Source organism: Lygodium microphyllum, chromosome 7 (genome assembly GCF_053477565.2).
Source record: "Lygodium microphyllum isolate KBCC chromosome 7, Lygodium_microphyllum_v1.1.10, whole genome shotgun sequence".
In the NCBI taxonomy this organism is placed as follows: Eukaryota; Viridiplantae; Streptophyta; class Polypodiopsida; order Schizaeales; family Lygodiaceae; genus Lygodium; species Lygodium microphyllum.
In genome coordinates, this window is record NC_141141.1 from 9,106,122 (window position 1) to 9,120,902 (window position 14,781).

A 14,781-nucleotide genomic window follows, 5' to 3' on the forward strand; every position below is an offset into this window, starting at 1 on the left:
AATTTCTTGGAAATTGTGCACTTTTGGACCCAAAAATTGTGAAATTTCTGCAAATTAGCCCGCACTTGATGCTCGGAAATATGTATTTATGCAATTGGAGCAAATTCACTGCAGAAATTTTGGGGCTTTTCACATTGGTGATGTATTTTTGAGTCGTTTTGAAACTGGACAATGAAATTTGCAGTAGATTCACTGCTGAGTGGAAGTCTTTAGAGTTTTGAATGCTTCAAATGTTGAAAAAGGGCAGCTTCTCTTAGTACATGTATTGCTGAATACTCATTATGCAATGAAACAATGGTAAATACAGCATTTGGGAATTTTGGTGATGTACTACTGAAGTGGGAGCTATCCTTAATGCAAATGTATTAGACTCTGCTATATCAGCTTTTCTCCTCATAGCATGATTCAATGCATCATCATTGTATTCTTGTGTTTTTTCTCTCTCTCAATGTTCGCCGTACACACTCTATGTTACTCCCCACAGACCCTACTCTCCCTCTGTAATCGCTTATTTTGACATGGTATTACAGCATACCTATTAATTTTGACACAAATGTGCTATCGGCCAGTTATGCACATCCTCACATCAGTTAGAGATTGAGACTAGCACATACAAATCCATACCACCAAAGAAGCATATATGCCAGATTTACCAGCATGAGCCAGAGACCGAGGAGGACTATACATGTCATTGTCCAGCTTACTACGAGGTCCATGATCCCTTTCATTGTTTGTTCAAAGATGGGTTTGACCCCCTATCGAGAATCATAGATTATGTAGACCAAAGATGCCTTGACCTCTTCCTTCTAGATATCCAAGGACTTAGAGAGAAAAACACTCCTTAAGAGTCGATCCGCAAAACAAAGAGGTCCTACACAAAGGTAGCTTACAAACTTCTTCACAAGGACGATCTAGAAGACTCCATCCTCGCCCCAGCATAGGACCATTGAGACCCTAATACTACAATAGCCTATACTTACACAAGGGACACTAATTGAATTGTGTCGTCCAACTCGATCGATCTCGACACCCCAAACCCCGACATCAATAACAACACCACATACATGTGCAAATACAAAAGATCATTGCTCAAGTCATAGCAAGATTACATGTAACTCCATGATATCCTCTCATATGTACCTTCATGATGTTCCCCTTATCAGTGGCCCTATACCTCATGGATTCTTGAGAATCTTGTACACCAAGATTGTATCAGTTAGGGTTTTACCACTATATCATAGCCTATTTAGTTGACTTTCTTTTACACTTACCTTCTTCCAAACAATTGTATCATCACACAAATGTTGTAACACATGGCCAAAGAAAGTGAATTGAGGCAAAAGCCCCAAATTTTACCCAAAATTTGAATAGAAATTGAAGGAATTTGATAAAATTATTACTCGATCGGTATTAGACATTGTGCCTCAAGATGAACTAAGCCTCAATTTTGATGAAATTTGGTGAATTTCAATAAAGTCTCAAATTTCCCAAAGAAATTTGGGTGAAATTGAGCTTGAATAGCAAAAAGGCCCAAAATTTATCTGAACTAGAAGATAAATTCAAAGAATTTAGTGGAAATTTTTACCAAAATGTGCCGAATGTCACACCTATTCATGACTTGGGCCTCAATGTAAAATGGCAAATATTAGAGCAGCACAAAATTTGGTAGAGAAATTAGAGTGAAATTTGACCAATTTGGTAAAAGCCCCAAATTTATTGATGTTGGTGCCAAATTCCTTTAGTTTGATGAACAATTTCTTTAAATTAATGTAAGCCCCCAAATCTAAAGATGAATTTGTGGCTAATTGAGGAATGATGTGTCGGGAGAAAGACAATAGGGCAGCCGATTTGACACAATGATGAGGCATAAAAGATGGCAATTGGTCAACAAGGACACAACAGGTTATGGCTGTCAAGTCGTCTCACGTTGGGTGTGCACTAGAAAGGCAGCCATCTAGTCAAGGCGGCAAAATTCAATGGCAATTTGTCAATGATTTCAACAATGGGCAAGTCAGCACACTCTTGGCTGGTAACTCAACAGAGAGGGCAACAACCTGAAACGTTGAAATCAAACTGCTTCTGAGCACAGGTTGCAAGTGGCACACCAATCAAGGCAAACTAAAGAATTCTCTCGATGGGATAGAATGGCAACGACAATGGTGGCATGGCCACTCATCGAGGCAACAAGAGTCAATTCGATATCAATGGCTTCATGTAGCAACTGGGCGAGGAGTGGTGCTCAATGGCAATGGTTGCATTGGAGATGTCGTGAGTTTCGGCAATGGTGATGAAGGTAAACTTTAATACCACTGTTGGCCCAAGTGTGGAGTAATTGCGCAATTAATTTAATAGAGAATGAATGATAATGAAAGAATTGATGCACAGCACATGATCACAAATGAGAAGCAATGTATGAATGAGTGTGAGAGAGTACAACACTCAAGGCAATCACAATGAAAATGGCACACTTGTGTGCTAATGACGCACAAAGTGTCCTTTCATAATGAAAATGAAACCCTAATGGCTTAATTGTCATAGAAAACCCTAAAAGAAACCCCAACCCAAGTGTCACTTAGTGCCTAGGATACTAGGGGAAGCAACTACATTTAATGATAGTTTAAATGCCTAGGGAGCCCGGATCTTGGATCAAAGGCCATCAACATATAGTGCATGATATGGTCTACAAAAATAATGTAACTAAAACACAATTACCTCATCTTCATTCTCACCCAAGTCGGGAATCAAGAGCTTGAGCTCTAATACCATGTTGGAAGTGTGGTGAGCTCAAGAGAGGGAGAGAGAGAGATGTATTTACGTCTTCAAAAGGCCTATTAGACAAAGAAACGAGTACATCTAACCATGTTGTCTCAAGCAAAGAACAATGAAAATGAAAATGTTTAATTATGACTACTACAAGTATAGGCTACTATCATACACAAAATGATCTCTCAATGATTCTTAAGCTAACCTGTAGAATCCTATCTTAATCAATATTACTCTCTAGAAACAATGTACCCTCCTCGAGGCAAGAATATATGTCATGGGGTGGTCCAAAACATGGAGTCCACTACAGGGAGGTACTCGTCTTTGATGGCGAGCAATGACAGCTCTAATCTGCCGGAGGTAAGGATGTCAAGTATGGGGATGAGGTGGTGGTTGTTGTGCTCTTAGAGTGTGGCTACCTAGTCTGCTACGACCCCTCTGACTCGTGGATGGTGTGGTGGAACTATTGTAGTCATAGCTTCTGTATAATAGCATGTAGTGAGCTACCTCTGGGGCTAGTACTAAAAAACTCTATAAGAACCCGCTTGCTTGCTAGCTCTAGCTGTCTTGCTCCTCGAAAACTTCTCTCTATATGCCCAAATCTCCAATAAATACAATCCTAGGCATCTTTGGTCCTCGTACTCCATCACCTTGCGAAGAGACCCAAACCCCTCTTGGAAAAGACAATGAAATCTCCCTTTGATCTCATAATATACAGTAATCACAAACAAAGTGCTCATCAGACTCAACCTCCTGGTGGCATGACCAGCAAATGCATGCATCCTAAAACATGTGTGTATACCTTTCTGCCTCAATCCTAAGCTCGTGTGACAATGTCCGAATCTATCCAATAGCACTATGTATCCCATGGGAGAGTTGGACATCCATGTATGCTGGCCTAACAATGAATTCCTATGCCAACACGTGTAGGAAATGACCCTAATATTGTGCCATCATTGTACCAAGGGGCTCTAGGGGATGCATCCATGTACGATCTGTATCAATTTTCACAATATCTACCCTGATAACTTGATTCCGCTCCGTACGTGTGAGATCTAAGCATGGGCAATCCAAACTACACTAGAACGGTGGGAGTGGATCCATCTCTAATCCATGTGTCTTGAACCATGACTGTATTCTCCGCATACCAACAATGTGTATCCCCACTCTTCCTAGCCGTTTGGAGGATGTCAATGCCACCAATCATGGACATCTATATCTAGGGAGCTCCCATATTCTCTATAAGCAAGTTATAGCTTGAAATAATGCCTCCATGACCACAGGTGCTGCTCCAATCTCTGCTTTGATGAGGCCAAATGGAAAGCAACTTAGTGATGATGGACCTCCCACAAGAGTAACCCCAAAGCAAGCCATCAAGCACACACACAACAAGCTAGAGCCAAGAGTAGAGCACCAACAAGAGCAAGTGGACAATCAAATGCAGTATACAATGTGTGGGATGCAAAACAGGGTTGCCTTATATAGAAGGCAAGTGGAATAGGACTCGAGACTCAAATGGATGAGAACCAAGAGGACTCACTATGAGTGCCTCACAAGAGGAACCCCAATAGCACTTCATGAAATAGCATATATATTTCTAGTAAGAAGTTCTTCACTGCATGGACCTAACTCGAATAGACACAATACAGCAAACAGAAGAAGATGGTTGAAGCTTTGCATGACATTTGCAAGACACATGCAAATGATCTCAAGGGGACCCAAAAAACCGTACCTGAAGCTATGGCAACCATGTGCGCAAAACTTGCTGAGAACCTTCATTGAGGGGTGGAGGCATGGAAGGAAAAAGTTTTTTTTTTTCGGGGGTGAAGAGGGGAGATTTAAAAATGCCATCCTAACACATGTTACAAAGGAGCTTGAGGACATCAAAACACGTGTAGCAAGGAAATTCAAACATGGGCAGCCATGGTCAAAAAGGCCCAAGAGGAGATGCAAACCACATCCAAATGCATCGAAATGGAGTAAAAATGGAAGCCACCGACAAACAACAACCAGTTCACAGGCATCTCAATAAATCCCTGCTTTGCTGTAAGAATCAATATTCACAATCTACTGAGTCAGTCCTTCAATCAATTCTTTGTTCACATAGCAGCTCTGTGGTGTCAAAGAGGTAAAAAAAAGTAGTGTTATATTTCATGAGGAGATACTGAAGGCATGAAGGCTAAATCAGACCCAATCAGTGTTAGCTCGGTCAGTAGAGTTGGCTGTGAGAAAGGATGCCATGTGTTCAACCCCATTAAAGCTGCACTCAATTTGCAAATGCTGGCGCAATCATACCAAAATAGAAACATGCATCACGTGAAATAAAGCAAGGATACATAAAATGCATGAATAGATGCACAAAAGTTGCTCAATTACTACTTTAAAAGCTTTGTAGTAAGCTGAAAAGGAAGACTTAATACACAGCAAACTTACTGATTCACAAATAGCTTCTAAAACCCCCATGTCTTGGACACATTGCTGCACCAATAACCCGCGAGTTGGGGCTGCACCTGATTTTTTAACCCCCTTCAAAAAATGCCATCTTGTCTTCCTGGAAATGCACATGAGCACAGAAGTCAACCACTAGGAATGCACAGAACAGCCTTTGGGCAAGAGATCCATGTCCAGTGCTGGCTTTTTATAATTCCTTTCAAACAGTTCTCTAAAAATATAATGTCACATTTACAAATTACTAAGTCGCAGATGAGTGTGAATCAGTTTTCCTAGTTCAGGAGTATTATAGTTTTCAACATAAAGTTCTTGCAAATATTTGCAATTAGGCCAGCCAACGTCATTTTTGTCTCAAAAACTTCAATTATTGCCCGAAACCATGTCATATATTGATTTAAAGTGCCATTTGATACACAAGAATGAATGAACATGACAAGTAAAAAACTGCATAACTTCTGAAACAACACCAAAGAGCCATTAAACCATGATAAATTCTTGACAAACAAGTAACTGGACAAAAATCTATTTTCTCCACACCAACATACTCGATATGTGAAAGCTGAATGATCCGAACGAAAAGGCTAGTCTCATGATATGGAAGCAGGTACTTAATGAGATCATCAACGTTATACACATGTATCCTGGTCAAAAGACACAATGAGTTATCAACATATAATTCAAGTCGCACTGAGTATAGTAAAGTGTAAAGTTTGTTTTTTATCCAAGACAAAAACCATGTCTAGACATCTCGTGACAGATGTTGAGTAACGATTGATACTAAAGCTGCCAGTATAAGAGCATTCAAGTTATAAAACGCACATTATGCAGAAGCTACATATTGATCTAGGCAAAAGGAATGTATCACCAACTTGTATCGTCGAATAAGGTACTCCAAAGTCTGATGTGCGGGATTGAGTAGTAAAAAATCAGAGAGCAAACATATAAAGGACTGGAGAGATACATCCAGTTTTGAATTGAACTCTTTCCCTTGCAACTCCCTCTCTAACTGGCTGCTTTCAGCACTGAACAAAGATTTCTTGAAAGATTTAAACCGCTTGTCCATAGCAGACAGCTCCTCTAAGCCTGCAAAATCACAACACCAACATGAAATTGGAAACTTGCTTGGCTAGATTAATTCTCATTACAAATCCACCACAAAAAAAAGGCTCTGAAAGGCACAGTGCACAAACTGAGAGCCAAACAGCTCCACAATGACCTACACAACAGCGCTAAGCGACTGATGACTAAGTAAAGCCCCAGGAATCCAGACTCCAAAATTGGATTTGTTGTCTGATTTCTCATTTCTCAAATTCCAGGGCACAATGAAGTGGAGCAGATAGAACTTAGAAGACATTGCTCCATGTATCTCACCTCCGTAACATGTGCATCTATGGGGAGATTACAACAGTGTTAGAACTCAGTATGTGACTTAAGGGATGAGGGCACCTTGTGAAGCAGTGCTAAAAAATGTAGACATCTGGTCAGCATTGTTGGATTGCCAAGAAAAACGGCACAAAGAGCAATTGAACTGTCCTCAAAGAGACTATATTGACAAAATCTAAGTGATTGCATAAAAGGGTAGCTCATTGCAATGTCACACAAGCTAGGGTAGTCAAATATGATTTGTCCAATCCATCCACTTCATGGACTTAGTACGATACCAAACATACACAAAAAAATGTCAAATAAAATCTATTGTTTCATATGATCATCAAAACTTACTTAGAAATTTAAGGGTTAGGCTAGTAAATATTACTTGTTTTAACATAAGAGTGGCTATCCATAAGATAGAGTATCGCAAGGCATTATCTATCTAATACTAATACAGTTTACAAACCACAAATGTCTTTGCTTTAGTTTTTAATAATGAGTCGTGAACATTATGAGAGGTTGAGACAAAATGTAAATCCAAGACTCTAGTCAAGTAATTTCCAAGATCCAATTTCATTTCTAAGATTGAAAACATGTACAATGGATCGAAGAAATAAGTTAGTTGCAATGATAGATCATGATTCATGGATCATGGTATGGCAAGTCACAAGTGCCAACTGGCAAGTACAAAAAGCAATAGATACAAAAAGAAACTGAAGGCTAAGACTCAAGGTGAGATGTGTGTAATGCGAAGGCTTCATGAAGAGGCTTAGGCATTGTGATAGGGATAAAGAATATAGAGATATAAGTAGAGGTAGGGGAAGGGAAAGAAAACAAGGTAAAGAGGAAATAGAAATAGAGCTACACATAGAGGATGAGACACGAGAGAGGAGGATGGAGAGGTGGAGAGAAGTGGATGGAGGAGATCTGAGAGAGAAGAGTAGAGGAGATGATAAGAGAGAGGTAGAAAAAGAGGAGGTGGTAAATGAGGTGCATGTAGAGGTTGGTGAGGATAAAGAGGAAAAGGGTAAAGCCAAAAGCTAGTTTTCGAAAAACGTCAACCCAAAAAAAAAACAAAAAAAAAGAGAACTGCACGGATCGTACACATCCAATTGGATTGGACTGAGTGTACTATATGGATCTATCCATGGATGGAATGCAACCCTAACATCGGCTGATTCAAGTGGATGCAACAAAAGAGAGTGATGAGAAATTGGAAACTCTCTCTCTTACGCATTTCATTGTACTTTCTTCTCTATACTCAAATAAGAGCACTATCACATTTTGCACCTTTGATTGCATGCAAGTGCCAATATATCACCCCAAGTTAAGTGAATTAAAAAATATGTTATCATCTAAAGCAATGTGCATTGAAGGTCATCAATAGAAGGTTACCAATCTACACATTTATTGCCTACTAGCTTTGTCAAAAGTGGGTGCAACAATGGAAGCAAGAGTCTGCTACAATAGACTGCAAAAACACGAGAGGAGAAACATCGCAAAGAAAAGAGAACATTGCAAAAGAACTCAAAAAAGAGATGCTTCGAAAATGGAATCCATATACCAAGACGAGATAGTATAAAACCAACAAAGAGTCACTGGCTGTGTGAACGCTAGCACTAGCTCCCTCTCTCCAACACGACCTGCATATGGTATACCAAATGAATGACTAGAGGGAGCCCTCTCTAGCTCCCTCTCTCCAGCAGAACTTGCAATGGGTGCACAAGCCACCACCAAGGTATGTTAATGTTGACCATACCCGCTCATGAAAACAAAAAGGAACCATAGTAGCTCTCTACCTCTATAGCAGCATATGTGACCATGGATTCCCTACCTACAACCAAACCACCAAAGTGTCCCCTCATAAAAGCTCAAACTAGGAGCAAATCCCACTCTGCTCAAACAAAACAGCTAGCTTTTTAAGAACCTAGATATCAATCCCAGCCCCGGGATTTCAAAACCTACCACCAAGGTGCATCGGAGAGAACGTGATGTTAATGTTGATCATACCCGCCCATGAAAAGAAAAAGGTATCATAGTAGCTATCTACCTCTGTCAACAATACCTCTGTAGCAGCATATGTGACCATGGATTCCTTACCCGCAACCAAACAACCAAATGTCCCCTCATAAAACCTCAAACTAGGAGCAAATCCCACTCTGCTCAAACAAAACAGCTAGCTCATCATGAACCTAGATATCAATCCCAACCCCAAGATTTCAAAACCTACCAAAGTTCATTCGCTGCCAAAGGGAAGGCCCTCTCTAGGTCCTTTGCACCTATACGGAATGTGTAGACAAGGCCCAACTGCCCCTTCTCTACCACCCTCTCACACTCTCCTTCTCACATTAGGCAATCATGAGCGATGACTATAGTCATCACCAAAAATAGAAGGCAACAAAGAAGGGGGTTGTTAAGCTACAAAAGATGCATTGCCGTTAAATCTTCATTAGCTCATTAAAACAGCCACAAAACTCAAAGGTTACCGAAGTTTCTATGTCCCATAAGCCAAGACCCTATTTTTGGGAGGATCCACATCAATAAATAGGAGGGCTTCCAAGCCATTTCAGTTCATCCCTTCTCTTGCAGTTCATCACTCTTATTGCAGGTTTTCAGCCATCAGCTCCCCACTCAATGGTTGTCCAGCCCTAGCAACTCTGGCCACATCCTTACCAGCCCCAAGTGCCTTGTCTAGTACGTCTGTCGACTGTAGTCTGTTCCAGCTGCTGACAACTCCTGACAGCTGCATTTCAGCCACGACGTCAGCTCCCGCTCAATGGTTGTCCAGCCCTAGCAACTCCTGCCGCATCCTTACCAGCCCAAGTGCCTTGTCTACTATTTCTGCCTACTGTTCCAGCTGCTGCGACAACTCCTGACAGCTGCGTTTCAGCCACAACAGGCCGCCTGCTATCCAGCCACTCCCAAAGTTTGCTGCAGCTTGAGTTTTCCGCAGTGCAACCCATGTTAGCATCATCAACACTGTTTACAACTGCCACCCGACCTCCTACTACTGCAGGTGATTGTTTGGCTCTGTTTCTAGGTGGTTACATTGCTGCACTTACCAGTTCTAGCATTGATTCATTCACTTCAGAATTCTCTTTCTTGTCTGAGTTCTTGTGTTTTAGACGTGTTCATACATTCTGTGTTTTCTCAATGCAAACCCTAGCATCACTTTGTCAAAAGTGGATGCAACAATGGAAGCATAAACACATGCTAAAGTAAATTGCTGAACCCAAGACAGAAGAGAAAACAAAAAGAACATTGCAAGGAAGAGAACTCAAAAGAATGCTCGGGAAATGGAATCCATAAACCAAACATGAGACAGTCTTGTACAACAGTGAGTCACTGGCTACATGGACACTGGCACCACTTCCCTCCCTCCAATAGAACCTCAAGTGATGAATGACTAACTAAGGAGGGACCCCAAAATATATAGACCAAAATTATGCTATGAATGGTAGTAGATCCGCAAGCATTTAATGCTGGCCGGCCAGCATAAAATCTAAAATACCATAAGCTGACTAGACTACTAACACCCTCTCTCAAATCATGGGTAATCCAATACAATACAACGATACAATCCCTCACATCTGAAGCCCCGCCCTAGTCTCCCATTCCCCAAGTGGGCACACAGTTTGCCAACATGTGAATACCAAATGGGCCAACCTACACCTTTTTGGCATCAAGACAACATGCCAATCCATCATGTCCTTGGGGAACACCTCTAGAGTCAACATGCCAAGCACTTCAATGTTCCGTGTAGTACCCAATAACCCATGTTTCTATCCTATGTCATCCACCTATTCCCCTGCTCCTCAAGCTACCCATCGATCTACATCATCCAAGCATGCATTTACAAATAAGACTCATTTTAAAATGTGTAACTTTACTACTTGGTCTAATTTCATGCGGCATGTCTTGGATTCTTGACGGTTGTGGGAACTTGTTCAAGGGCAAGAATCCCAATCTAACCTACACCGGTTCTTATATGAGGTAGTTCACTCATGGAAGAGCCAAAATGCCATACCTATAGTCCAGTTGATACAAGGTCTTATGCTTGAATTCCACTCAACTCCACCACTTTGACCTTGCATCTAAGCATTGGGCACCCCACATCTAGTTGACTGCTACGTAGTTTGCGATCATACCCAACGTATCAACCTTGACCATAAGCTCCAAGAGTTTAAAATAACTAGCATGGATAATTTGACTATCAAGTTGATTGAGTATCAGCGATTGCTTGTTGTTGAATTTGCCTTGGTTACTTAAGTTAGTTGATGACTAAGCTACTTTGATCATGAATAATTGCCACAAGAATACTTCAATTTCATCCAGCAAGTTATCTCATAGCCCCCACCTCCACAATCAAGAGAGGGTCATCCTCCATCCCAACAAGGTAGATCCGCTACTCACATGGCAACAAGACTGTCTACTCCCATCACAACCAAGGAGTTACCTAATTGATCTACCCATACCACTACTATGGACTTCCGTCCTCATGTACTCCTTGTCTCCCTTAAGGATAGACTTCATGAATCTCCTTTTCTTTCTGAGTTGCCCTTTCCATCTAGTGTGCAACCAAATGCCATTGAGTATATTTTCCCTAGAGAACCTCCAATCTCCTCCACACTCTAGATCAACAAGTGCTTCTCCCGAGGCCGAGTTCTTGCCTTCCTTGCGGCAACCTTGGAGGCCATTCATTTCACACATTTTCAACTGGACATGTAGTTCACTCTTCTGTAGAGAAACCCTTCACTCGTAGTTTTGTGTTCTGTGTTTTGCGTTTAAGGTTTCACAATGGACAGCCCCAAAAAGGGGCTAGGTGCCCACAATGGGCACCACCCTAGACAGCTAGCGCCCTCCCTCCAAGCGCCACCCTAGACAGTCTCTTGCCAATTTATAGGCTACCTCTATCACTCATTCTTTACGACTAATTCATTCAGTCCGTCACCTCTTCTCTCTAGCCTCTCCACTACCCTCACACCCCTTCGGGAGGACCTTGTGGTTTATGGTTCATGGTTGTCTTCATCATCTTCCTTGTGCTACGGCACCCTTGTTCGCTTGTATCACATTCACTCCATGATTCAGATCTTCATAATTCCATTCATTAGAGTTTCTTCTCTTTTTCTTCTCTTCTCAGTGTTTACCAAGTTCATTCCGTGTTCCTCCCTGCAAAACCTACTGTCTCGCTGGTATGTAGTCTTTTGACATCTTCTTTGGGTGCTTCTCCTTTGCCCATCGACATCAACATACTAGGGAGAGAGAGGAATGCTTACTTCTCCTTACACCATCTAGTGGTGAGAGGGGATGTTATTCTTTTCTTCATACCTCGAGGATCTTGGATAATCATACTATTGTATCATCATCTGTATGCGTCTTAGTAATCATGATTGTAAAAGGACACTTGGACAAGTGAACAATTTTCCAGCATGGGCATTGTCCAAGTGGCACCGTTGCATAGCATATTGCTTAAGTATGAAATATTGCATTGCCCTTGTTAGCAGTATAGTCAACTCATGAGTGAGTCCCGGATGTGTTTTAGTGGGACAGACACTACTAAATATTTCAAGTATTTTTTTAGTCATTATGATGATTATTTGGGCATGGGTATTTATTGTTGGCCAAGCAGCATTAAATGCTAACCAACCTGATCACATTATTGGCAACTTTTTGGCCTTTGTATTCAAGCTCCCTCCTTTGGAAGGTCCTATAGGAAAGAGGGAGCCTGTGCTAGTACCCCGCAACCAATGACTCGCTATTATACACAATTGTCTAATGTTTGGTTTATGGTTTCCATTTCCTGAGCATCTCTCTAAGTTCACCTTTGCAATGTTCTTGTGCTTTCACTCTTCTGTCTTGTGTTTAGCAATTTATTTCACCATTCTTCTATGCTTTCATTGCTACATCCACTTCAAACATGGTATCAAATTTCAAGATCTGCTTTTTTGTTGCTATCTTCTACCGATTTCATCATCTGTGTCTATTGTAGGTGGCTGACCAGTTTCTACAACTTTTTAGCTTTCCAATCTCTGTGTTTTGCTACTACAAGTTGCATTGACTAATTTAATGTTGTTGCTGCTTGCGTTTACTGATTTGCCTTATTTTAATGCTGGCAACAGCATTTAATGCTTCTTTCTTTGCATTTTTAACCTACAACATTTGCATTTTTAGCCTCTTGGGCTCCTAAAGACTGGGTAACACGGTTTTCAGCCTTTGTTTATCTTTGATTGGCTGATTCTTGCCGATTTTTGCAAATTTCATGATCCAATGACTCTTGACACTCCGTTGTGAACTCTGTGTAGTGAAATCTATGTCGTGTTTTGGTTGTACTCTCTCTCTATTTCTCTTCTTTGCTTTGTTTTCTCTTCCCATCCTCTCTAGATGGCTCCCTCTATTGTTCTATTGATGACAAACTTCACAACCCTAATTAACTAACATGGAGTGCTATTATGAAAGCATGGTTTGTGCAAAAGCGGTTATGATACATTGTTTCTGGAGCTATCGAGCGTCCTCAGTGCCCCACTCCTCTTCTAGCTAATTTCAACGAGGACAACTACAAAGAAGTGCTCACATGGGATTCCAATTATGCATGTATGTAACAAGGACGTGAAATTTTAAGATACTTTAATCTTGCTGGTCACATTTGATTAAGTTATTAATCAAATGTGCAAGGTTGTTTAGCACATGTAATACACATGCAATTATTTCATGGTAATAGACTAAGGATCCTAAGGATGCAATGAGTGTCAAAGGCAAAGGTTGTGATAAGTTATGCCAACTAGGCTTTGGGGATCAAATGGTGTCAGTTTTGACCCTAGCATAGTTGTTTGGCCAATAAGTGTCAGTGGTGACATTAGGGACTAGCATTAATTAATTAATTAATGCCAATCTAAGGATAAACGAATGTTGGGAACCACTTCATGTTACAAATGGCCTAGCCAAATTAATTATGGATGGGCACATTTAAATTTGGGTAGGGTCAAAAGGATTGAAATTAATTTTCAAGATTATTTAATTTAGAAAATTAATTAAATGGCTAGTTAATGCTAACAAATGGGTTTAGAAGGCTGCCACTTGACAAAAATGCCCATGCAAACTGCGAAAACGTTTTTGGGAGTTGGATCCCAATCATTCAGTTAATTTACAACCTGGGGGAGAAAGAGAGAGAGGGAGCTGATGGTCCATTTTCTTAGCAAAGAACAACAATTTGCTGCAGAAGATAGCCATCTAGGGGCTTCAACAGGTAAGGGACAGCAAGGAGACACCTTTCAAAGGTTGGCAACAACATTGCTGATTAGGTGAGTATTTTGGAGGTGCTTGGCAATAGGTGATTGCATTAAATGCAAGCTGAAGCACACAATGAGCAGATTTTAGGATTTTCTCACGAAGAAAATCAGATTTCTCTCTCATCTTGGCTTTCTCTCACCTTCTCTAATAATGTCTCACAAGGTCTCAGCGTTTCTCAGTCATTCTCAACAAATCTCAACCAAATTTGGTGGACAGCAAGAGGATTTCTATTGTAAACCCTAAATTTTAAGATTTGACAACCACCTTGGGACCCGTGCCAATAGGAATGGACATCGTACACTAAAATCAGCACCTGAAATTCATGGAATTGACAAGGATTTCAAATGCCAAGTGAAACTAGCCATCCTTCTTGGAAAGGGTGGTAATCCCTTGATTAAGCACTTAATTACAACAATTAGCAAATAAACATAAATTGAAATATACAATTTACCTTAATAATTTTAGACATTGGACATCCTCTTGGCCCCAAAACTAACTCCTCTTGCGGTATTTCTTTATCTTATATTACAAATGGAAGGAGTACAACTGAGATCCAATGATCTACTCCACTAATCCAAGAGCCTCTTGCTATCAAAATTGACCAACAAGCCTCCAAAACAATTTGCCCCTTAGTTTGCTTAGGAATTGGCTTTCACCTTGCTCCTTGAAAGACAAATTAAGCCCCAAATCTACTATTAGTTGGTTGGCCTCTTGAATCTCCCTTAAATACTCAATTTCAAGTGATGAATCTCAAGTCTTGGGCCTTTAATTTTGAGCACATATCCCGAGGCAACTGTCAAAACCCCAATTTTTGTTGTAAATTAGGGTTTACAAAAGAGATTGCCTAAAATATCTTCCTTTGATGGCTCAAACTGCTGAAAATACTAAGATAACTTGAGAGATGGCTGG

At 40.7% G+C, this 14,781-nt stretch overlaps 1 protein-coding gene across 3 annotated transcripts in view; it reads right to left on the reverse strand.

Annotated features, from left to right (window-relative positions):
* The window catches only part of LOC148033163 (ARM repeat superfamily protein), a 169,839-nt gene that overhangs the window by 139,729 nt on the left and 15,329 nt on the right, over nt 1-14,781 (reverse strand). For all 3 annotated transcript variants that reach the window (XM_087681033.1, XM_087681032.1, XM_087681034.1), the window contains exons 2-4: nt 6,084-6,297; nt 5,760-5,855; nt 5,197-5,314 (exon numbers count right to left, since the gene is read on the reverse strand). In XM_087681033.1, the coding sequence (XP_087537159.1) occupies nt 5,197-5,314; nt 5,760-5,855; nt 6,084-6,297 (428 nt within the window). The remainder of the gene's footprint in view (nt 1-5,196; nt 5,315-5,759; nt 5,856-6,083; nt 6,298-14,781) is intronic.